At 42.5% G+C, this 26514-nt stretch overlaps 1 protein-coding gene across 2 annotated transcripts in view; it reads left to right on the plus strand.

Moving 5' to 3' along the window:
• The window catches only part of itga3b (integrin, alpha 3b), a 130908-nt gene that overhangs the window by 99633 nt on the left and 4761 nt on the right, over positions 1–26514 (plus strand). For both annotated transcript variants that reach the window (XM_079660735.1, XM_079660734.1), the window contains exons 2-15: positions 17566–17693; positions 18486–18568; positions 19427–19676; positions 19878–19982; positions 20087–20291; positions 21836–22029; positions 22474–22562; positions 22663–22799; positions 22952–23038; positions 23123–23190; positions 23377–23522; positions 23627–23773; positions 23868–23965; positions 26144–26312. In XM_079660735.1, the coding sequence (XP_079516861.1) occupies positions 17675–17693; positions 18486–18568; positions 19427–19676; positions 19878–19982; positions 20087–20291; positions 21836–22029; positions 22474–22562; positions 22663–22799; positions 22952–23038; positions 23123–23190; positions 23377–23522; positions 23627–23773; positions 23868–23965; positions 26144–26312 (1797 nt within the window). In that variant the 5' untranslated portion in view covers positions 17566–17674. The remainder of the gene's footprint in view (positions 1–17565; positions 17694–18485; positions 18569–19426; positions 19677–19877; positions 19983–20086; positions 20292–21835; positions 22030–22473; positions 22563–22662; positions 22800–22951; positions 23039–23122; positions 23191–23376; positions 23523–23626; positions 23774–23867; positions 23966–26143; positions 26313–26514) is intronic.

The following is a 26514-nucleotide window of genomic DNA, read 5'->3' on the forward strand; positions in this document are numbered from 1 at the left end:
ATGAAAGTCAAGAGAGAGGGTTTTTCTACTCCCACTGCTGCAATAAAGGGAGTGCGGTAACGTTTTTCTTAACCTCTTAAGATGGGGGCTATTATCGAATTAGTCTGAATCTAGCAGTGCATTTTGTCTCAGCTGAAGCAATTTAAAAAAACATTTTTGATTTCAGGGGGGACCAATTTGTAGGCCAACATTGCTTTTTCTTGGGGAATGGCTCCACCTGAATTATCTCAAAGCTACCTGAGGCCAATTTGTACGGGGTATTCGCTTCCCCACTCCCCCCTTCTCTTTGAAACACCCATTAAGGTCTCTGAGAGATTTTCCTGAGAGGGCTGTTTTTGTTCTCGCTTTGAGCTGGGAGGAGGGACCGGGCAGTCAGCTGGCCACCTATTGGCTCTTCCAGTCCCCTGACCCCATGGTATGCTAGGAATGTATTACCCTACTCTGCACAGTCACAACCTGCCAGGTTTTCAGGTTGAGACAAGACAGGAGTGAGTATTTCTGGGGACTATTTGGGAACACACACAAAAATCACTCTGTTTCTCCCTCTTCAGACAAAGATCCCTTAATTTTATGGGTGGGAACCTCTGTGAAGAATTTCATTCCTCTGACTGATGAATGTTTAATCAGAGTTGAAGTGCTTTTGCTTTTTCAGCTCATCCCTGTCTGACTGCAGTGGCCCCAGGCTATGAAAGTCAGCCTTTTCATTTGACGGGGCTTTCCCCTGCGAGGTACAGATTAAACTGGGAGTGCTCAAAGACACACAGTATGATTTTTGGTTTGAACATGCACAAAAACATACAAATCACTTCAGCTTTGTTGATAAAACACCTGATTTCTCGATCGAATTTCTGTTTTGCAAAGTTGATTGGATGCAAAAAGTCACGTATTTAAAAAAAAAAAAGCAAAGAAGCTGCATAAGCATCCTATATTATAATTGTGTAGGGCTGCACATAATAATAATAATAATAATAATAATAATAATAATTCCTTACATTTATTATAGCGCTTTTCCAGATGCTCAAAGCGCTTTACAAATACACATTACACACATGTAACGGTCATGTACTGTGGACAATACCCACAGGTGCAAATTCAGATGAAGTGTCGTGCCCGTGGACACAAAGGCCTGACGCCTTGGCGGTGGGGGCGGGTTTGGAACTGGAGGTCCCCAACGCCACCCTTGATCTGATGATCAACGCACAGCCCACTGCGCCACTCCGTCCCATAAGGATACATTTGTATTATTAATTAACCTACGGCTTATTTTCTAGATTAATCGTTCTACAAAATGTAAAAAATGTCTGTCCCAGTTTCTCAAAGTCTTTACATTTCGTGTTTAGTCAGTCCTAAACCCAAACATATATAGTTTATAAGTTATTTTTGCATGAAAATTTACTTTTTCTAATGAATTGTTTATCAACATTTTTATCTTAGCTCATGTTCACTTGATTTCCAATGGCAACCTGTTGTGTTTGAGCAGGTACAGTATATCGTAGTATGGAGAAACACACTAGGTGTAGTACTCGGAGGGTATCTTTTTGCACAGAGTATCACTTACACTGAAGGCCCAATGTGTTAAATGACATGCTGTAGCAAAGAGTGTAAATGGTGCAGGTGAGTATGTCCGATTTGGCCGTGATCCAACATTCCCCCTTGTAGTAAAGCTTGTTCTTTGTCTCTGAAGTAAGGCGTCAGGCCACAGTGAAACATTTCCAAATAACAGTCCTGTGTTGTCCATTAGACCCCAATACATGCATTACATTATCGGCACTACGGCGGAAAAAGGGGTTATAGCATCTGAAATAATCTGTGCTATTACAGAGAGACACGTAATTCCATTTTCTTTCCTTAAATGTACAGTTGCTATCTTGAGTTTGTAATTAACATGGTACTGTTTTCACTATATCCATGCCTAATGAGCTAAATAAAATACTGTATATAATATTAAAGGGCACTCCAAGACCATTAGAGAAAAATAATTTCTATATCCACCCCAAAACCAACCTCCTTGTTGGGGACTGCCTACCCTCCTATTGTCTTCGTTTTCCCCCCCGTACTTTGGTGTTCTCGGTCAAATTTGACCGGTCCTGTTTTAACTGCTATTACATTAACACAAAAAACATTAATCAGCACCAAATGTAATTTATCACCCTTTCAAACATTAAATATTGTATCAGACTACTGGTATACATGAAAAACTGCAGTACATACAAAGAATAGACACTGAACATGTATTGCGTGTGTCAGGTTTGATCCCTGTGGGGGGATGGGCACATAAGAGTGGGAAATGTGTCAAATTGTTCTGTGTGGGTGTGGGTGTAGGGGGGGGGTTATCTGATCCGGATGGTTACTAATTCCTTTTCTTTATGGCGGTCATTTTTGACCGGGAACACCATGTGTGTTCCAAAGTTGACTAAATCATCCAAAATGCAATGAAAGTGGTGATCAGCAATTGTGTTCAAATACTATGAAGGATATCATAAAGCCTTAATGCAATCGAATCTAAAACAAAAAAGTCATGATTGATGAAAGTAGTAAATCGGTCAGATTTGACCCGAAGACAACAGGAGGGTTACTTAGTAAAAAACATTTATTGAAGACTTGGTCATATTTTCAGCTGCAGTGGTATAGTAGTTTGCTAGAAAAAAGTGAGAAACCCTTCGGGGTAAGACCTTTTAAAAGTTGTCCCATGGCTTATTAAACATCAATAAATCTATTAGTTACCACTTGTTAGGCCAATATGAAGGGTGTCTCATTTTAAAGTTGTACCTTATGATAAAAACCGAGAGAACCTGAAATGTAGAGTGTAGTGTGGAAGTTAAACATGGTTTGAAGTGCTTTCCAATTAGAGCCACTGCTGTACCAGACCTCTACAAAGTTAAGTGCAAGTGTGTCCATAGTGACCGGCCCTAATCTTGTTGGTATTTATTAGCTGTATCCAATCAGTTGGTAATGGCGTGGGCTGCATTATGTTTAGCAGCAGAATGAATGACGGCTTCTAATAACATGTTGAAATGGATCCCAGCGGGACTTCGGGCCTCCCGCTAATCTCCACAGAGCAGATTCTCTATGGTGGTGCTTTCATTAGAAATACCTGCAGTGAAGACTGTTTCTATCTGAACAGAACTGTAAGAGATCCCCCTGCTCCCCCCCTGCTCCCCCCCTGCTTGTACAAATGCCCTCAAACAGCATGGAGAAGAAGCTGGCCCTCCACACCCCGGGCTAATAGGGGCTACCTGCAGCTAGAACAACTATATGTTTCAAACCTTTCCCTCTTTAGTGACATGCTCCACCTTTGAAGGGAAGGGATCCTGAAGTATAGGTTTACACTTGATATGTGTGGAAGTCAGTGAATGGGGTAACTCGATATCTGCCCTTAACAATAAGGCTGCGACTAATGATTATTTTATTATCGATTGATCTCTCATGTTTTTTCTCAATTAATCCTTTGGTTCATAAAATGTCCAATCAGTCCCCTCTAGACAAACAGTGATGCATTTCCTGCTGCAAATATAACAATTGTGTTTTAAGTATAAAAGTAGCTGAACAGACCGGCCATTACAGAAGTTACAGGACCATTTCTATCATTTAATTATGAGATATAAATAAGCATGTTTTCCAGTAGTGATATTTAATCCTTCATTCCATTTTGCTTGGAAGGACTCTAAGGAAATCCTAAAGGCTCCAAGAAACACAAATAAGAAAAGTTACAATACAGCCATTTTGCATTTAGAGCTGCAACAAAGGATTATTTTTCTGATTATTATCTAGATTTATTGCTAAATCATTTAGTGTATAAAATGTCACAAAATAGTTTGCCATGCCAGTTTCTTAAAGTGCAAAGTGGTGTCTTTAAATACCCAAACGATATTCAATTTAGTATAATAAAAAACAGAGAAGAGCAGGATATCTCCATGTTTAATGAAAACAGCATTTTTTACAATTATTGCATTAAAAAATACTTTTAACGATTAATCATTTATCAACAAATATGGGGATTATTTTTCTAATCCCCATATTTCTACTAAGGGTTGCAGTCCCACTTAACCATACTACATGTATTAAAACACATATTATAAAAGGCCTTCTATAATACAGTTGATAAGACATTTAAAACATGTGATTAAACAAATGATTAATAAAGGCAATATGTGCTGCCGTGGCGTGTTGTGGATGCTTTTCAAGCCTCAGCAGGTGAGAGCAGATGTTTCATGCACACACCTACACTGCGCTTGTATAAGATGAGTAACACCTGAGTGAAAACTTGACTCCTTTCAAGCACGCTAACCGTGTTTCTTTCTGCCCCATTCCAGCTGTGACGTAGTCCACCTTTAAACCCCCCACTATCCCCTCCCCCTTTACATACAGCTGGGGTCAAAATGTTAATGGGAATGTCGTCTCTGGTGAATACAGCTATGGCTGCATGATGTGGGGTCACTAAGAAACATGTGTCCAGGCTCAGTCCAGCTGTGTATCCATGTTTGTATGCATGTATTTCTCAGATTTGTGTGTGTTAATCGTGTGTATCATTGTTGTGTTGTCAGTAGGGACTCCAGGCTGTGGGTGGGCACAGTTAGCAGACCAACCTACTACAGACGTAAACCAAAATAACATTGTGCTTGTCAGACAGGGTTTTACTCGTCGCTAATGAAAAGTGAGTTAGTTTATTACCAGGGGATGACCTGCCATGTTTCATATGTCACACTGGCTCTAAATGAGTTTGCTCTCGTGTTACTGTTCGACCAATGGCAGATGGTGGTCTTCAAACAGGATGTTTGTCCAGCTGAGATTAGACTCCTGTGTTTGTGTTTGAGGACTACAGATGCATTTTATTCAACAGTATTAAATTGTTCTACTGCTCGTTTGATTAATGCATTACACTGTTGTTTCCATATTATTTCCCCTTGTGACCTAATTACCATATATCACATTGAAACCAGGTTTTCACTTCCTCTCTTTCCAACTCAAATGCATATTTAGCTTTTTTGTATAAAACATCCAACCTACAGCTGAGATGTGAGATAGAAAGGGCAGGGCTAACGCTTTGAATTCGGTGACATTGAGCTCAGAGAAGCATGACTAAAAAAACAAACACTTTCAGGCTTCCAGAAACAAAAAGCAGATGGGGATGAATCAGTATTCTGACTAGGTCACACAGGTGGACGCCTGTTTCGGTGGAGTTACAATTTAACACAACTGCCGGTGTGCTCATGGTTTACTAGGTGTGTCAACGGTTATTCATCACTGACTTCCTTTTACTCTCTGCATGTTTGGTTAATAATTTACAACCTTTGACGGCTATACTGAAAGATTGGTCTTAATATAAGACACTGTTAAAACAAGAATAGAAAACCTTTTTATGGTAAAATCTGGTTGTTGGGATTGAATAAATACTGTAGATATATTTGACTTGTACAGTTAAAGGATATATGTTTAGTCTGTAGAGTTTTAATCCATATTCAACCATATAAATACACGTTTTTACCATAGAAACAAATGCTCTTTTGCCACATACTGTAATTGACAAGAAAATACATTCCCTATTTGACTGTGTCTCAAAATGATAGATCATTTTGTGATATTGTTTATAAGCGTTCAGTATTTGGGGTTGTTGTTCGGGTCGGGTGATAGTTCCATGTCAATGTTAACCATGTATTTTATTTATATGTATCATGTAGTCCTTCACACATTTCTGGTGTCCAAGCTTGTCTTTCTGAGCATGCTATAGTTTTAAAAAGAAACTGTAAAACTAGTTAAAAAACTTAGTGATTAACCCATATGGAGACTCTATCCATATTAGAACATCTCTTTATTAAAATCTTAAAGTAAAAATTGAAGAAAAGTGAAAGTCCTGAAACCCAATGGTGTGCTGCCACTTTTCATTTAGCAGCAGGTTGATGTACCACTGATTGTTCAGAGAGGACTCATCTGTTACACACACACACACATACACACACACACACACACACACGCGCACGCGCGCGCACACACACACACACACACACACACACACACACACACACACACACACACACACACACACAGTCAATGTGTTGACAAGGTGTGCTTCCTGTGAGTAGTCTGATTGCAATGTGCGTGCTCACTCTAACCGATTGCCCTGTGAAAGTGTTTCCTGAAAGTACAAAGAACGGGGTTCATCTTGGTGCTATTGTAACAGAGTGAAACCAATCACACACACACACACACACACACACACACACACACACACACACACACACACACACACACACACACACACACACACACACCATGTACCACCCAGTAATTGTGGCCCACACTGTAACACACCATGTCTATCATATCAACCCTCCTCTCGTCTTTCACTGAAGTCATTACATCATAACAAGAGTATAAAGAATATCTCCGCCCCGGTCTGCTCCTGCTTAATTCAATCTGCAAATTGAGTCCCTCCATTCAGTATTATCTCCATTTATTGCTTAGTGGCTCTAAGTGGCAATGTTTTTTGGTGGAATCGATACGAGTTGCGTGTAGGGCAGCATCTTTATATCCTGATAAATACTCAGGGTGCAGTAGGTGAGTGTGTTTGTGTATCTGTTAAATGGATTTAGGATTAAGGGAGTGGATTAATGGCTTTTTGTGTGCCTGTTCTTTGGTTGTACTTGTTTCGCAATCCGGTGACCTCGCCGTGTGCCACAGTGCAGAACGGGGAGTGTCAAAGCAATTCAGCTGTGCGCTGAGAGTGGGTGTTATTCATGCTTTATCGGACCAGGTCCACCATGCGTTAGGCCCACATACAGTATGTAGACCTGTTTACTCATATTTTGGTTGTTTGTTTGTTGAACACTTTCATTCTTCAGCAAGTTGACATATCCAATTTTTACCAGACCCAAACAGAATTGCATTTTTCAGCAATGTTGCATTCCTTACCATGTCAGTAAAAGCCAATAAACTAAAGCTAACATTAATGTCGGCTGTCCTCCTTTTAGGCACTTAAAGCTGGGGTAGGTAAGTTTGAGAAACCGGCTCGAGATACACTTTTTGTTATATTCCATGGAATGCTCTTAACATCCCGATAGCAATGAATATCTGAAGTGCTTTGACAAAAAATGCATAAAACATGTCATCTGTGGAAGCCGTAGTACTGTAAAAAGCACGACCAATAGGATGGCCTCCCTGCCTGTCAGCCTTCCATCTGTGCACAAACTTATCTCGTGCCCTCATTGGTCATGTTTGTGTGTGTTGGAGGGGGGGCTCTGTAAGGAAGTGGCAGATTTCTTCCGGCTGTATTTTCAAATTCTAGCGCACTCGAGCTGGTTTCTCTAAAATGACCTACCCCATCTTTCATCTGTTGAAAGCACACTTACACAAAGCTCATATTTTGCTTGTTTGTGTTGACTTTCCCAACAGCATTTGTCAACCCCACAGCTTGCACAAAGCTTTCCCTTTCAGAATATTTACTTTCTGTAAATCCATTTGAAGGGTGCAGGTATATGTCTCATATTTAATATGAGTATCGTGAACATGCACTGAAGTTCTACATGTTACCTGAACTAAATCCTACTAATCATGTTGCAAAAACCACAAACCAACTTTGGTTGTCTTTTGCACGAACAGATTTAGCTAAATCTGCTTGATTAATGGAAGTGTTGACCTCCACATCGGGACTCTGTTCTCCTCACATCTCTGAACCTCCTCAGCTTTGTTAATTCATCAATCCTCCCACTGTATCCCCATGCAACAACACCTTGTTACCAGGGGCAACATCTGCGTGTGTCAGCTTGTTTCCGAAAAGCTTGATTTTTAAAACATTTTAAATTCACCTTATACCAATTCATCCGTACAGTATTGTACAACAAGTGAAATTGGCGTAACCATTTCTTAAGTAATAATACTCATTTTGACTTCTTACTTTATGTATATGATCTATATATTTATCACTAGTTCTTAAAAGAGTGCATATCTTTTTTTTCTTTACCCTGAGTGCTGCACCCTGTGACAAACTGGTTGCCCTAAGCCTTATCTGGAGGGGTGATCCATCACTGTTGTGAGGCTGACACACTCAAACACACTCGCCACAGCTATAATGCGTCTGTGTGTCACACACTTTCTCTCACTTACCCATGTTTAAATATTTATACCGCTTGACTTGCAAAGGCAGGGGCCAGCGAGGTGAAAAGCAGCGTGCCAGTTTGAGACGCATATCATGCGTTTCATCACACTCGTGTTCAGACTGGACCCATGAAGATGAATATCCTCAGATGAGATGTTTTTTTTTCTCTTCAAGCACATTGTCTATTCTTGTTGGATAGAAAATGTCATCTGAAATGGTTTAGTCATCTTTAATTGAGTTTAGTTTCTTGGTTTCAGCGCTGTTGATGTTATTCTGAGTCAGGTGGGAGGTTAGCTTTACACAGGCTTACTTTTAATTAACTACCAGAGAGCTACATGTGTTGCGTTGAGGGTCTTATGGACAGATGTGTGTTTACCAAACTGACAAGGCCTTGTAGTTTTGTCCTCTTCTCTCCTGTGAGACAAAGAGTGATCAACCCCTTCCATCCCTCCCTAGGTCTTTCAACACCTCCTCCCCCAAAGTCTTTTTGCTGCTGTCAGGAGCTGTGGTGGGCAGCATTGATTAAGAGATAAGACGACCTCTGTTTGTTTAACTAAGCACCGTGCACTGATATGAATATCCAGTAGTTCATCTAACTCCCTCCAGATGTCAAGAATGCCGCTCTCACCTTGGCTGGGTGTGTTCGCCCACAGTAAATGTTTGGTTTAGCCAGCCCATCACTTGTGAGGCTGAGGGGGCGAATTTCAACATGTCCTCAGAGCTGGAATGCATCTGCAGGTTGTCGTCCCCCCCCCCCCCCCCCCCCCCCCCCCCTCTCTGGGCCTTTCACAGCCTGTTTATGAGGAGGTGATGAGCAGGGAGGGGAGCATGCAGGATGTGAGGTGTGTTGTCATGGCCGAGGCTTTGTTACTCAAGTTTTAGAAATGTACATGTGATTTCAGACAACCTCCTAATCCCCTTGCTTTTAGTGACGAATGTAAGGTCATCAAATTAAAAACTAGCTTTTTCAGTTGACATTTGGAAAGATGTATTTGCCTCATACCACCTATAGAAAAGGTTAGCTACACTTGTTCAAGTTTTTTGGGTTTTAATCAACAAAGGAGCTGGAGGGTGGATCTTAGTTACCTTAAACTGACCCTAGCTAGCTGTTTCCAGATATCATGCTAAGCGTAAGCTAAGCTAACTTAATGTAGTTTCATATTTACTCCACAGATATGAGAATGGTTTTAGCAGCCCATACAAATACAAGAGCAAGAGAAAGATATGTTATAGGCTCACTTTGATTATGTTTGATTCCACTTCCTCCTCCCATTGAACGGTATGAGTCCCTTTATGCAAGGAGATTAACTTTGTATAAAGTGACAAATGTAACATTGAAAACTAGCTTTTTTGTTGACCTTTGAAACACGTTTTGTTCTCTTACTAATTATATAAATGAAATGTTACCCTTTAAACAGAGCAAAACTAGCTGGTCATTGTGCTAAGCTAAGCTAAGAATTGGCTGGCTGTATTTTTATTTTAACGGCACAGATATGAGATTGATAACTCTGAGGAATCACTTTAGCAGCTCCTAAAAAAACAAAAGCTAGACAGATATGTTTTATATCCACTTTGATTATGTATGAGTCCACTTCCTTCCCATTGGTCGGTAAGAGTCAATCCAGCTGCCATTTTTCATTCCCTGTTCTAATGTAGTTTTTTTCAAAAGTCCAATAGGTGTATTTCCCACTATTCCTTTAAAGGTCCCATTTCATGCTTTTCCGGTTATTACCCGTCCCCTTGTGTGTTATGAAGGTTTTTATGCGTATAAACGGTCTGCAGAGTCAAAACCCTCAAAGTACACCCTGTAGCGAGTAAAACTCTAACACAGAAAATACCTCCCCAAAACACCTCGTTGGAGATACGTCACTGTCCATTGATTCTTCCGGGTAACTCATGATGTCATGCGTTACCCGGAACCAAATGGACCAATCCGTGGAGCCGCTACGTTACGTCCGCGGAGCCGTTACGTTAAGCCCCCGCTGATTGGTCCAAATTGACCAATCCACGGACTTCCTCACACACACACTCAGTGCAAGCAGCTCTGCTGATCTCTCCTCCCTGGCTGCAGGCTGATAACAGACAGTTGGGATCACGGCGAAATTCTCTCTGTAGACCCATTCTCACAGCGTTTATCAACCTTTTTCTTACTCAATATCAAGCCACACTTATTGTTTTTACTTCGGCTGTGACTTTGTGTGTGCTCAGGGTGAGTTTGGCTCTGTTTCGCTGTCGCTAAACAAGGAAACCACACCTCCACGGAGCTCAGCGCGACTCACAACGTCCCGACCAATCAGAGCACACTGTGCTCACAGGGAGGGTGGGGGCTGGAGCTATTGGAGCTACAAAGAGCCGTTAAAGGCAGAGAGTGAAATTCAGTGAATACACGTAGTTTACAGAGATGCTGTATGAGAAACCAAAGTGATTTTGGAAAATTGGTTTGCACAATATAAATCTATTCTAGTAGACCTCAACAATGGAATTATGATCAGTGGAAATGGCCATGACATGGGACCATTAAATGAAGTTGTTGCCTTCCTGGAAATAGCACTTCCCAGTGTTAAAGCCGTGTCTTCATGTACAGTATGTCAAACCTGCGGTGTCAATCAGCAGAGTTGAATTTCCACAACAAACACAGCTGACCCACGCGGCTCTGAAGAGACAGTGAGACAACAGTCATGTTTATAATCTTAGAAGGTATTTTCCCCGGTTTGCTGAGAAATGCGCTCTGCCAGCCAAGTTACCCAGGCTTCCGTAAAGAATCTGTGATTAGCGCTGTACTCTGTGCTCTCAATTTCTCACTTTTTTTTTTCTGTGTGCAAAGTTCACACCTACTGGCCTCTAAAGTGTTTTATAACAGTGTTGTCTATCCTCTTGATTTTCCACTTTCCATCCATCCATCCATCTTCTCCCGCTTATCCGTGGTCGGGTCGCGGAGGTAGCAGTTCCAGCAGAGAGCCCCAAACTTTCTTTTCCCTGGCCACATCAACCAGCTCTGACTGGGGGATCCCAAGGCGCTCCCAGGCCAGAGAAGAGATATAATCCCTCCATCTGGTTCTAGATCTACCCCTTGGTCTCTTCCCAGCTGGACGTGCCTGGAACACCTCCCTAGGGAGGCGCCCAGGTGGCATCCTAACTAGGTGCCCGAACCACCTCAACTGGCTCCTTTCGACGCGAAGGAGGAGCGGTTCAACTCCGAGTCCCTCCCGGATGACCGAACTTCTCACCTTATCCCTAAGGGAGACACCAGCCACCCTGCGGAGAAAACCCATCTCGGCCGCTTGTACCCGCGATCTCGTTCTTTCGGTCATGACCCATCCTTCATGACCATAGGTGAGGGTAGGAACGAAAATGGCCCGGTAGACAGAGAGCTTTGCCTTCTGGCTCAGCTCCCTTTTCGTCACAACGGTGCGGTAAAGAGACTGCAGTACCGCTCCCGCTGCTCCGATTCTCCGACCCATCTCACGCTCCATTGTTCCCTCACTCGAGAACAAGACCCCGAGATACTTGAACTCCTTCACTTGGGGTAAGGACTCATTCCCTACTTGGAGTGGACAGTCCATCGGTTTCCTGCTGAGAACCATGGCCTCAGATTTGGAGGTGCTGATCCTCATCCCAGCCGCTTCACACTCGGTTGCGAACCGATCCAGTGAGTGCTGAAGGTCGCAGACCGATGAAGCCATCAGAACCACATCATCTGCAAAAAGCAGTGGTGCAATCCTTAGTCCACCGAACTGCAGACCCCCTCCCCCACGACTACGCCTCGAAATCCGATCCATGTATATTACAAACAGGATTGGTGACAAAGCGCAGCCCTGGCGGAGGCCAACCCTCACCTGAAATGGGTCCGACTTACTGCCGAGGACACGGACACAGCTCTCGCTTTGGGAGTACAGAGATTGGATGGCCCTGAGTAGAGACCCCCTCACCCCATACTCCCGCAGCACCTCCCACAGTGACTCCCTGGGAACCCGGTCATACGCCTTCTCCAAGTCTACAAAACACATGTAGACTGGATAAGCATACTCCCAGGCCCCCTCCAGGATCCTTGCGAGAGTAAAAAGCTGATCCGTCGTTCCACGACCAGGACGGAATCCGCATTGTTCCTCCTCAATCTGAGGTTCGACAATCGGCCTGACCCTCCTTTCGAGTACCTTAGAGTAAACTTTCCCGGGGAGGCTGAGTAGTGTGATGCCTCGGTAATTGGCACACACCCTCTGATCCCCCTTTTTGAAAAGGGGAACCACCACTCCGGTCTGCCACTCCTTCGGTACTGTTTCCGACTTCCACGCAACGTTGATGAGACGTGTCAACCATGACAGTCCCTCAACACCCAGAGCCTTCAGCATTTCTGGGCGGATCTCATCCACCCCCGGGGCTTTGCCACTGTGAAGTTGTTTGACGACCTCAGTGACCTCCCCCCGGGAGATTGGTGTCGATCCCCCTTCATACTCCAGCTCTGCCTCTAACATAGAGGGCGGAGTTGTCGGGTTCAGGAGTTCCTCAAAGTGCTCCTTCCAACGCCCTAACACTCCATCAGTTGAGGTCAACAACGTCCCATCCTTACTGTACACAGCTTGGATGGTTCCCTGCTTCCCCCTCCTGAGGTGTCGGACAGTTTTCCAGAACAACTTTGGTGCCGCCCGAAAGTCTTTTTCCATGTCTTCTCCGAACTTCTCCCACACCCGCTGCTTTGCCTCGGCCACGGCTGAGGCTGCTGCCCTTCGGGCCTGTCGGTACCTTGCAACTGCCTCGGGAGTCCCCCGAGATAACAAATCCCTGAAGGCCTCCTTCTTCAGTCGGACGGCTTCCCTGACCACCGGTGTCCACCAGGAGGTTCGAGGGTTACCGCCCCTTGAGGCACCTAGGACCTTGAGACCACAGCTCCCCGCCGCGGCTTCGGCAATAGAGGCTTTGAACACCGACCACTCTGGTTCAATGTCCCCAACCTCCACAGGAATGCCCGAAAAGCTCCGCCGGAGGTGTGAGTTGAAGGCCTCCTGAACTTGGGCCTCCTCCAGACGTTCCCAGTTCACCCGAACTACACGTTTGGGCTTACCAGGTCTATCCAGAGGCTTCCCCCGCCACTCGACCCAACTCACCACCAGATGGTGATCAGTTGACAACTCCGCCCCTCTCTTTACCCGAGTGTCCAAAACATACGGCCTCAGGTCCGATGATACGATAACCAAATCGATCATGGACCTTCTGCCTAGGGTGCTCTGGTACCACGTACACTTATGAGCATCCTTATGTTCGAACATGGTGTTTGTTATGGCCAATCCATGACTAGCACAGAAGTCCAGTAACAAACCACCACTCCGGTTCAGATCAGGGGGGCCGTTCCTCCCAATCACTCCCCTCCAAGTGTCTCCATCATTGCCCACATGTGCGTTGAAGTCTCCCAGCAAGATTAAAGAGTCCCCTTCAGGAGCCCCATACAGGACTCTTTCCAGGGTCTCCAAGAAGGCCGTATACTCTGAACTGCTGTTGGGTGCATAAGCACACACAACAGTCAGAGTTTTCCCCCCCATAACCCGCAGGCGTAGGGAGGCAACCCTCTCGTCCACTGGGGTAGACTCCAACAACGAAGCACCCAACCGGGGACTTGTGAGTATCCCCACACCCGCCCGGCGCCTCACACCTTGAGCAACTCCGGAGAAGAATAGAGTCCAACCCCTATCCAGAAGTAAGGTTCCAGAGCCGACGCTGTGCGTAGAGGTGAGCCCAACCAGATCCAACTGGTAACGCTCCACCTCCCGCACAAGCTCCGACTCCTTCCCCCCCAGAGAGGTGACGTTCCACGTCCCCAAAGCCAGCTTCTGTCGCCCGGGTCTGGTCCGTCGAGACCCTCTGCCTTCACTGCCACCCTTCTGGCAGCGCACCCGACCCCATCGCTGTTTCCCGTAGGTGGTGGGCCCGCGGGACGGAGAAGCGGAGGTGTTGCCCACGTCGCCTTTTCGGGCTGTGCCCGGCCGGGCTCCGTGGCAAGCCCGGCCACCAGACGCTCGCCGACGAGTCCTCCTTCTGGGCCTGGCTCCAGAAGGGGACCCCGGGCTTCCTCCGGGCCGGGTATCCTCACTTCGTGTGTCGTCTTTCATGAGGTCTTTTGAACCAATCTTAGTCTGGCCCCTTGCCTGAGACCAATTTGCCATGGGAGACCCTACCAGGAACACAAGGTTCCAGACAACACAGCCCCCAGGTTCATCAGGGCACACAAACCTCTCTACCACGGTAAGGTGCTGGTTCTTCAGAGAGGGATTTTCCACTTTGCGCTTTCTAAATGTTTTGGATATTGCTTTGGTTTTCACACACGAACGGCTGACCTTGTGAGTGTTTTGAGACACTGTGCCGTTAACAGCTGAACAACATTTAATGTGGCCATGAGTCCTGATTCAGGTAGACAGGCCAGTCATGTATGCAGAAAACATACACTTCTTGCTCATATGTCTGCACACACATACTGTAGATTACAGAAGGGGCCTCCACACTCACAGGGGGCTTTGTGGCCCTGGTTCTCCTCATATCACTCATTGTCTCTCACTACTACAGACCTCTGTGGAATCTCAGATGCTGTCCACATTACTGAATGATTACCTGAACCTCCTCCTCCTCCTCCCTCTCTACTGGAAGCTGCCGGCCTCAGAGGCCATGTTAGTTCTAGCTGGTTGTCATCACTGTGGCAAGATAATTGATTCATCGCTGATAATGCCCATCTGGTAGCAGAAAGAAGGGATGATTGAACTTTCTGATACAAATAATGGCTGTTGGATGTCTGTGTTTCATTTCATGCATCAGTGAGAAATATTTAGTGTAGAGTATTGTGGTCACTTTCTTTTAGCTCTGGACAATTTTCTTGCAATGAGATTTCATTAGAAAAGCATAACTCTTTAACTAAGATTATAAAGGTTGGCATCGCCTGCTTATGTGGAATATATATTCTATTTACAATTTAATATTGCTATTGCTGGCGGCTACTTCAATAATTTAGACTGTACCACACCGAAATACAATACAGTGCAATATATACTTTTCTACAATTGGCAATATTATTACTGGCTGCTACTTCACTTCTTTAATATCCTTACTTTGATAATGCTGCTACTTTTTTACTTCTGACATGTACTTATTTGATTTATATTTTATTAATGTGTGCTTGCCTCCTTATTTAAAGAAGTCTATTTATTTAATTTTTTTGCATTTGATCTGAACTATCCCGTTCGCTGTCATTTTTATATGTTCCCCACTGTAAGATTTCTGGTTGTGATTCTGATCTCCAAGATAGTAAAATGTGGAAGTACCAGATCTATAAGGGGGTAATTTGATATTAGTTAAGCGGAAACAAACTCACATAACTGATTTCCAAACTTTCTGAGTGGTTTCATGCTCAGGTGACACATCAGAGAGTAAATAACTGTGTCTGAGCTCTTGAGAGGTTCTCATGATTAGATTGCAAGTTTTAATTTAAACAAAGGATAGGGTAATAAAGGGTTTAGTTGTAGATAGAAGCAAGGTTTCTCATGATTGGGATAATGGTGAATATCCGTACAAGTGACTTTAAAACAGATTGCAAGTTTGAATTTGGGGCATTTTGTATATATGGGGGGTGGCTGTGACTGGTGCACAGTTTCTCTGTTTGTATAGCAAGAAACCCCACCCAATATCCTGTGAGTCATTTGTGACCATCCATGGCTTACCTCAAACAATATTTCACTAAGTATATGATTTGTTTTTTATGTAAATCCTCGGACATCAGGTGGTTATGCCTCATCCTTCAGGCATGTTTTACCTTTAGGAACCTTATAATCAGCCTGTAACAATGAAGAGCTGACTCATAAGAGACATTACTGTAAAGGTACACACAATATATGTATTTATTCTTGCTTATCAGTGGGGTTAGCTGCCCTTCAGTTGAAATGACTAACAGCTTGACTCACCACTTTCCACTGGCAGCAGCATGTCAGCCTTAAACCAAGGATGGGGTAATAAAGGGTTTTGTTGCAGATAGAAGGTTTTACATGATTGGGATAATGGTGAATATCAAGTGACTTTAAAAAGTGTCCTAGCTTGCAATCATGGAGGAGAAGTACATAATAGAGCCTTGTTTTGATAACACAGGAATTATAACGTAAGAAAAAACCCACTTATGCAATATTGTTATTATTTTTATTCATTTATGAACTTATGATTTATGATGACATTATATAAGATTGTTTGATTTTTACAAAAAAAGCTCTACAGAAAGACGAGTCCTATCTCTGATGAAATAAAAAACAATGTGTGTTAACTTAAAAGAAGGTAAAGTGATTCCAGTATTATCTAGTCCAATTTAATATTTTTAAGTATAGTTTTTTCGATTATCAAGAAATGATCGTCAATCACAATGATTTTGGCCGGGATAATGGTGAAATCTTCATATGGTCCACTTTCAGAAAGTTTGAATGAAGACACACTTTGACTACTCTATTGTTTCCCACATTGTACAGCCGGCCATGTGTCACAAGGACACACACACACACACACACACACACACACACACACACACACACACACACACACACACACACACACACACACACACACACACACACACACACACACACACACACACACACACACACACACACACACACACACACACAGTAAACAAGATTGTCGGCACCTTCCTCCCACAAAGTAGAGCTAATAAATCCCTCGCTGACAGTAAACAGAGTGTCCCAGCGCAGAGCCGTGTAGACGAGTCAATCCCTCGTCTTCAAAGATCTGTGTGCGTTAGAAGGTGCTGATGTAGGGAGGATCGGGTGAGTGGACAAAACATCAGGTCCATCACCAAGAAGCTACTTTGTGTGTGTGTGTGTGTGTGTGTGTGTGTGTGTGTGTGTTGCCCAGACTCGTCACAGGTCACTGCTCCACTCCTTCCACTATTAATCTACAGGTCACGTGAACTCTGTGTGTGTGTGTGTGTGTGTGTGTGTGTGTGTGTGTGTGTGTGTGTGTGTGTGTGTGTGTGTGTGTGTGTGTGTGTGTGTGTGTGTGTGTGTGTGTGTGTGTGTGTGTGTGTGTGTGTGTGTGTGTGTGTGTGTGTGTGTGTGTGTGTGTGTGTGTGTGTGTGTGTGTGTGTGTGTGTGTGTGTGTGTGTGTGTGTGTGTGTTATACTGCGTTATACTGCGTACACACACACTCAACACTGTCTGCCATTATGAATTATAATTCAATGTTTTCGGGGTCATATGTCCTCATTACACACTTAGGGTATTTTACTGGCACAGGGCTGTAGATGCACAATGATTGAGAATAGATGTACTTCATCTTAGAACCTGTTCTTATTCCCTGTGTTGAGACTAGAAACAGTATCTGTGAAATCATCCAGATTGTATTGTGTTGTCTAACAACATGGCAAAGCTGTGTTATAATCCAATAATCTTTATATATATTCCTGTCTTTTTTCTCTTTGTCTCTGTGTCTGTCTCCAGGCTTCTTACTGGAGCTCCAAAAGAGAAATCGAATAATTTAAAAGATGTCAACGAAACAGGTGCCGTCTACTCGTGTCCCATCACAACAGACGCCACAGACTGCTCCAGAATGGACCTGGTCAGCACAAGTAAGCACGAGAGGGGATTCTTTATCTCAACATTTAACTGGGGAGTGCAGTGTTGTTATAACAGAGATCCAGTTAGTGAGTTGGCCTGAGTCATACAGTGAAGGTAGATTACTGCAGTCTGCACCTTATCAGACTCCAAAATGAGTCTACAGCCATGCATTGTGAGGCTGTACGGGTAATCAGATGTTTTCCCCTTTATTTAATAACAACAGAGCTTGTGTAGACCTATAGCATTCACCATTATTTGCTGCACCTCCACCATGAGCTCCAGGCTATGAAACATCTTTTCTTAATTGAAGGTTATTAACTTATAGACTTACCGCTCCACTACCTGGAGGTGAATAGGCCCGCCGGAGGCTACGAGTAAGAACCATAACAAAGAGATTCCTCATCACTTCTGATGTCAAGCGTGGCGTTGCTGCAATCACAGCACATTTGTGTGGTTAATATTTGTCGGGGCATGACGCAGACTGCAGGTAGCTTCCCTTATTGGGTTGGTTTTCCTGGGAAAACTTTCACCATACTCATGAGGAAGGATTTTATTCTTTATGAAAGAAGATTTGGCAATTTGACATGGCTTACTTTGGACTGTATATTAGATTAGATGTACGTCATTGATGCAACAAAGGATTGTTTTGTCACAGCAGCAGCACATACATCCTGGTTTGTGAGTAAATATGACACTGGATTAACATTAGAAATCTTTTTAATAATCTGGATGTTTTATGCTTTATTTTCATTGTTTCTTTTTAAACAGCTTTAATCTAATTGCCACTTGTCCCCCGTAAACAGCAGATCCATCAGAGAGGGTGGAGGGCATGTGGCTGGGGGTGACGGTGGCCAGTCAGAGAAACCAGTTGAAGGGACGCGTGCTGGTGAGATGACACCCATTTTTTTTCCTGTTAGTCAGTGTCACAGGTGGTGGCTTTTTATATGGTAAAATTTACTGTAGCTCTGAGTGGTAACACGCTAAAATAAAAATAATCTCTGTATCTCAGTGCCACAGTCTGCATGTTGCAATATTTACTGCGTCATAAAAAAACCTGATGACACACACACACACACACACACACACACACACACACACACACACACACCCATGACAGAATGACACATATAGGTGGAAAAGACCCATAGAATTATAATGAAGGATGTTTGCCTTTGATGATTGATAGAAGAAATTAGCTCAATTTGTAGAAGAAATACAATTGTGTTTACTTTTTCCACATACATGTCTATTAATATTGGTAAATAAACCATTGACCCTTTTCCAGTTGGACATTTTTTAATTATAGTTTACCTCACAGTCTGCCTTTAATATTTCTATCAAATGCAATATTTTTCTCATTTTAAACAAATTCCTAATTTAGTTTTTACAAAATCTGATCAAAGAAAAAAGATATATGTATATTAAGAATATTCTATATAAACATTGTTCTGACATTTTATGTATTTTTCTGAAGAAAGTAAACATTTGTCATACAGCAACGGCAAAAACACAGCCTTGAACACAGGACACATTACTTGCATTTGAACAGAAATTATTTATTTATTTAGTGTTTGTTTGTCATTGTTTATTTTTTATGTGCAATACAACTGAACTAAGATGTAGGTTTTTTTAATTGGTCTAGCTGTGATTCAGCCTCATTATTAGATACACTATCAGATTTGGTACATTGTAAATCCGAGCAGTCCCTAACATCCCAGAATACTCCCTCTTCTCTGGTAACCAGGCGTGCGGGCATCGCTATGTGAAGATCATCAAAGGCGGAGCAGAGGACCAGTTGAAGATGATAGGAAAGTGCTACGTCCGGAGCAACGACCTGACCTATAACACCAGCGATGAATGGCAGACCAACGCTTATCAGGTCTGCAACCCCAACAACGATATGGAGGTGGAGGGCTTGTGCAACATGGGCATCTCAGGGGGCTTCACCGAAAATGATGTCTACATCGGATCTCCAGGCAGCTACGAATGGCAAGGTGGGCACTGAAGAGTTAACGTCAAAATGGGGGTGTTTTGTTACTTATCACTGAAATAATGGGCTGGTTTCACAGACAAGGATTAAAGCCTGTGTGCTAAATTCTTGATGTAGTTTAACCCTGGGATTATTCTCTGTCTGTGCAGCCCATTGTGCATGAGGCAGACAAAACATTGTTTTCTAATTCTGCTTTGTTATAAAGGGAATGTTCATGTAACGACAACGTGGTGGATTCCTGATCCAGACAATTTCTGGGACACCAATACCAAAAACTTTGGTAACATCAAAAGACGACACAGTTATATAGGTAAATAGCTCTCTATTCTCTAAACGTTCTCTCCATGCTTTTAAAGGCCTTTAACCCCTGCCATAGTCAGATGACGGTTTGATCTCCAATGCTTGTTTCCGCAGGTTACTCCGTTCTTGAGGAGAAGAAGCTGCTGAGCCAGGTCGAATACACGGTGGTGACAGGGTCTCCCAGGGACGAGTCCAAGGGCTCTGTGATGTTCGGGGTAATGACAGAGAGCGAGATCAAGCCGGACCTCATCATCCTCGGAGAACAAGTGGGCTCGTACTTTGGGAGCAGCATAGCTGTCACCGACCTCAACAATGACAAGTGCGTCTCTGCACACCGCACTGAACATTTCAAATCTACACTTTCTTTAGATTCTTCTTTCTTGTATGGAGTTCAGTCAAGGCTGGGATCCAAATACATGTTTTTCTACTCATGAGGTCCTTGGTTTTAGAACATTTTAAAATTAAAATCAAAACCATGTCCTACAGAAAGACTAGATCTAGTACAGTGCTTCTCAAAGTGTCGTCCGCGGACCACTGGTGGTCCGTGAGCGCCCCCTAGTGGTCCGTGAGTATATTGGTAACATTTCACATTTGAAATAAATAAATACATTTAAGTTTTCCGCACTCTCGCGGGAATATCTCCACAATGGAGCAAGCTCAAGTTTCAGCTTTCGATTGCATGATATAGCCCAGCGCAACACCTTCATCAAACATGTTGCCACTTGTTTGTACCATTTTCAGGCGATTTGTAATCTGTTCTAGAAAAACGATGTGTTTTTGGATATTTGTGGAGGTAGGTGGTCCGCGAGTGTTTTTTTATTGGTTAGTGGTCCTTGGTATGAAAAGGTTTGAGAAACCCTGATCTAGTATAACATTTTCTTGCATCAAAACAGCAACAAAAACATTTAAGACACAATCACTACAGGGAACTAATTGGAAGCCTTTTAGTTTAGAAACCTTTCAACCTAATACTATATTTTAATCATGAGCTGCTAATACTCTTAATTCACAGACTAAGAATAAGAAAAGTGTTATGTTTGCACGTGTGAATGGATCGTCTGTAACTCTATCTTGAGCTTTTGAGCTGCCTCACGCTCCGGTGCTCTGTAGGTATGATCTGCCTTATGATGCAGAGAAGGCATGACACTGATGTATATATGAGCTGAGATGAGAGAATAAAACCTGTCCTCTCAGCCGCGGAGATAAGGTGTTCGTAATGACATCATGGTGAAATCATGTGTCCCCCTCAATGCATAGCTAGATTTCAACAAATATCAGAGATCCAAGGAAGTTCTTCTTTCTATGCATTTGCATTTTAAAGGTCCCCTATTATACTGTTTTTCATCAATATATTATAGGTCTCATGTCAAACATGTCTTTGAAGGGTTTGGCTTGAAATATCCAACAGATCCTTGCAGCATCCCATAATCCCCTCTGTTTCAGCCCTGTTTCAAAAGTGCTGATTCTCTGTCTGTTACTTTAGATGAAAACAAGGAGCCCTTCCCCACGCCCCTCTGAGAGATATTTGGTTAAAAAGAACTCAATGGTGCTCTAGGAGAATATTCAGGTGATAAGGTGTGTGTGTGTGGGGGGGGGGGGGGGGGGGTTACCTTGGTTGGTGATTGGCTAATGGTTACACAAGCCAAAAAATCGTTATGGCATCATAAAGTGGCCAAAATCTGATCAGCTCATTTTCAGACAGGTTTTTATATAAATGGATCAGGACAAAGAGAGAGAGAATATTTTTTCCTGAAACTTTCAGAGGGGACACATGTTGATGTAGAAGAGACATGAAGAAGAGGATGTTTCATAATAGGTGACATGTAAAGTATATTCTTTTGACATTTTGTATGCTTTTTACAGCTGGAATGATCTGATTGTGGGCGCACCGTTTTACTTTGACCGCATGAAGGATCAGGGAGGAGCAGTGTATATCTTCATGAATGAGAATGGACTGTTCCAAAAGAAAGCCAGCATGGTGCTGAAGGGTCCGGCGGCCTCTGCTTTCGGCTTTGCAGTGGCTGCCATTGGCGACATCAACCAAGACGGATTCCAAGGTATGACCCTGAACGCAACATTTGTTTTTACACTGACAGGATTGTGTAAATTAAAGCGAATACCTAATTCAAAAGTTGAAAACATGGCTAAGTACTTGCACCCAGATTCATTGATAAAAAAAACGACAGAATGATAGAAGTTAAATTCCGATTTATGATGTGTTTTTATGATGTTGTTGTTGGTTGTGCATTTACAGTTCTCCTTGAAAAGTACAGTAAAAAGGAAGCAGTCAGTTTCTCATGTACAAATTATTTTGCGCTGTTGCTTTGATATTCTCTCAGCAGGGAACAGTGGTAATGCGTTGTGTTGTACTTTTGACTACTTAATTGAATAACACATTTGAAGTAGAGCAATGCTTCCACCTAAAGGCCCACTGTATTTGAGCAGACTGCTTTTGCATGTTTTCCCCCAATATGTCATCTCTTTTTTATTTCTGTGTGCAGACTTTGCCGTGGGAGCTCCATTCCACGAAACAGGAAAGGTCTACATTTGGATGGGAAGTAAAAAGGGAATCTCAGAGGAGCCCAGTCAGGTAAATGTCAGATTTAGTCATGGATGCACTTCAGGCATTACAAAAAAAAGGCCCAGATTCATTGTGTTGACCTCACGTGTGTCATTGTCGCCCCCTGTAGGTCATTGAGGGTAAGTCAGTGGGGTCTGGAGGATTTAACACCTTTGGCTACTCCATCAACGGAGGTATCGACATGGATGGAAACAGCTATCCAGATATTTTAGTTGGCTCTCTGGACGACAAAGTGGCCCTGCTCAGGTAGAAATAAGTTATTATTGTTGAGTGAAAGCTTGAAAGAAAGCCTTAAACCTGCATGAAAAGACACTTTGGCAGAGCAAAGACATTATATTTCTCTTTCTGTTACTGTAACTTGGGCACTGTTTGATTCTCAATATCATATTTGCATTCAGGGCTCGACCAGTCATCCACCTAACCAAGAATTTCACGGTGAAGCCATATATTGTGAACCCAAATCAGTGTCCTGGAACTACACCATGGTAGGATTTTTTTCTCAGAACGTATAATTCTGAAACGGGATTATTTGATTTCAATGTATTAATTTGTGCTTTTTTATTTTACAGCATCACAGCGACACTGTGTTTGTCTTTCACTCTAAGCAATGGAAACAAAGACTTCAAGAAAGATACCAGTAAGCAGTCTTTATGATAAATCAGTGACGTGCTTTGACATTTTGAGATTCTCTTGTTCTAACCTAAAAAACAACAACTCTGTGTAATATAAATATGAACCAACTCTGGAGAATCGAGCTTGCTTAAGGCTTTTCCTAAACTGCTGTAATAACTGTATAATGTACCGTGTGTGTTTCTTTGTAAAGCGGTGACGTACACAGTGGACGCTGATATAGAGAGGAGGAGAAGCTCTCGTGTTCGCTTTGCAGACAATAATGATGACCAATACACCGGCACCCTCAGTCTGCCATCTTCCAAAAAGAAGTGTCTGACTCTGAAACTGATCGTAATGGTAAAGCCTCAATCTTCATATGTTATTTACTGCTATGGGGGTTAGGGTTAGCTGTTACCCATGCACATATCTTGACCAATATAAATGCTTGGATGATTCTACAGTCACCTGTGAGGGACAAACTGGAGCCGGTGATCTTCTCCCTCAGCTTGGCGCTACAAGAACAAAAACCTAAAACCAGACGTGCCCTGCAGAACCTGGACTCATACCCAATAATCAGCCAGGAGCAGAAACTCACTCAAAAAACTGAGGTACAGAGAAGCCAACAATTGACATAGGTCTAATTGTAAATAACTATAGTAATGGTATGGCATGATATGATATTGTTTCTTGATTTTCCTGCAGATTCATTTCCAGAAGGAGTGTGGCTCTGACAACAAATGCAGCAGTAACCTGCAGCTGACGGCCCAGTTTGGGGACAAAGATAAAATACCTTTTCCCAGGTAAAATTAAATTCTGACAAATGTCACTTTTTTTTATGGGACATTTGGGGATATGTGTTTATTTATTTTCTTGCCACGACTGACTTAGATTAGAAGATTGAGACCGTTGTTATGATTTAGGGTATGTCTAAAGTTAGCTTTAGCAGGCGATTAGCTTAGCTTAATTTCAAGGCAGAACAGATTTAACATGTTATACATAGTTAATTTATCCATACAATTACGTTTGGACAAAGACAGAATAGCTTCCTTTTACCTTTGTTTACAGTCTTTATGCTAAGCTACACTCAGGGTTGCCAATTCTCACGCATCTGGCGTGTGACACACGCTTTCACTCTCAATCTCACGCTCTCACGCTGCCCAAACTATTCTCACGCCAAAACAAGAATACCGAAGACTAGAAACGGTTTTGAAAACTTTTGTCACGTAATGATCGTCTTCTCAATAGAACATCTTTGATAATGTCTTCTGGCCAATCAGAATCACGATAACGGCGTGGTGTTTTTGCAGGAAGTCCCGACGGAGAATACTTTTGCTGTAGCACATCCCTATATACATCGATACAACATATCAACACGTAATGAAATAAGACCCCACGGTTTGATGATTGATAGGTGTGTGTGGGCTGTCTTTCATTTTGACACACAGAACAATGGGGGCTATCCACATCCACCCTTATCCACAATGTAAAGTAATTCACACAGCCCTCTTCTCTCTGTGAGGAGCAGCAGGTTCAGCTTTCAGAACAAAGTAACAAAAAACTAAAATGGCATTCATTTTTTTAAATATGTCATGTAGTAATAGATTTATTTATTTTTCTTCTGAAGAGAGTACCAGAATGTGTATTTAAAGTTTGTATTTCAAAACCCCAGACCCCCCTGCAGAGGTTGGGTTTCCAGCATGTCAACTCTTTCACCTGTGGGGAAATTGCAGGATTGGCTCCAGGTCGCCCTTTTTATTTAATACAAGACAAATGTGCCTTTTTATTTCATACAGTTCAATTTGGATTGAGAAAGGGAAATAATCTAAACCTCACGTGTGGCGTTTCACTGTCAAGGGGAGCGTGTATGTAATTACATTGCAAATACTGACTTGAGCCCCACCACTGTATGGGTTAGCCCTACCATAGACTACCCAACAAAAATACACTGGAGCCGCCACTGCCGACCCATATTGCGCATGCGCAGATCTAAGATCCAGTAGAAATGATAGAAAGTAAAAGTCTGCTGCTTATTGTTCTACTAGGCCAAAATAGAGTCAGAGTATATGAGAGTGAGAGTGTGTTAATTAATATATTTGGCAGTTCGTAGTAAGTCTTTAGATTTGTCTGTGTGTGTGTGTTTCATGTATAGGCCTCTCACGATAATTAATTTTGTTGGATACATTTTCCCGGAAATTATTGCGATAAACGATAATATTGTCGGCACCGTTGTATGACCATTTTAGACCACTGACATAATGATAATATATAATAATAATTCAAGTACATCCTTTCAAACTGCTAGTCACATTCTCATGTAAATGGCAATTTATCGAGTTCATTTTGATTCTCGTACGATAAGTCAATTAATTGCTTATCGCGACAGGCACACAATAAAACAGTGGAAACAAAATGTGTTAACTTTCATTAGTGAATGAAACTGTGTGCCCTTTATAGTCTGTATCCAATATTGTGTATTTGTATATATTGTATATATATCCTATATATATGCTAAGGTCCCGCTACTACCACGATAGCAGTCATTTCGTGCGCATCCGTGTAACTAAACCCATGATATCAAAATCTCACTCCAGCCAGGTACCCAAAGTTGGCAACCCTGAGCTACACTCCCATCCCCTGGAACTAGCTTCATATTTAGCATTTAGACTCGTATTGAGCTTCCCATCTAACTCTCTGCAAGACAGAATACGTTTAGATCCCAAAATGACAAACGGTTCTATTAATGTTTATATGTAGTGTCTTTATTCCTCTTTATACACAGTCTTTGATATGAAACAATCACAAATGTTTTTCTCAGATCTTTAGCATAACACTGTGGATTAGCTGTAACTGCTACTTGCTAACAGTCACAAGCAGAATGTGGTTATAAATAGGAATGTATATGTATTTATTAGCCAAAGATCATTGTTAAAAAACAAGTGAAGACATAATTCATGTTGTTTATGTATCTCTGTGTCCAGGGATGGCAAATTCCAGAAACTTCAGTTCAACAGCAATATGAGGACGATAATGCTGATGGTGAATGTGACCAACATTCATACTAAGGTGAAACCGGGTGAAGACGCCCACCAAGCCATGCTCAACATCTCCATCCCTGACGCACTGAGTTACGCCGGCGTCAGGTCGGAGGTAAGTGTACTGGAGGGCAGCAGACGACTGAGAAATGCTAATTTATAAGTCATTTAAACTAGTGATGCCATTGATTATTCGATTATTCAAATATTCGTTACAGTCTCCATAATCGAATATTATTTTTAAAAATCGATTTTATTTATATATCTTTTTATTATTATTTATGTTTTTTTTTTTTTTTCTGGCTTAGTTTCAACCA

The sequence above is a fragment of the Notothenia rossii genome (genome assembly GCF_949606895.1).
Source record: "Notothenia rossii genome assembly, chromosome: 11".
Classification (NCBI taxonomy): domain Eukaryota; kingdom Metazoa; phylum Chordata; class Actinopteri; order Perciformes; family Nototheniidae; genus Notothenia; species Notothenia rossii.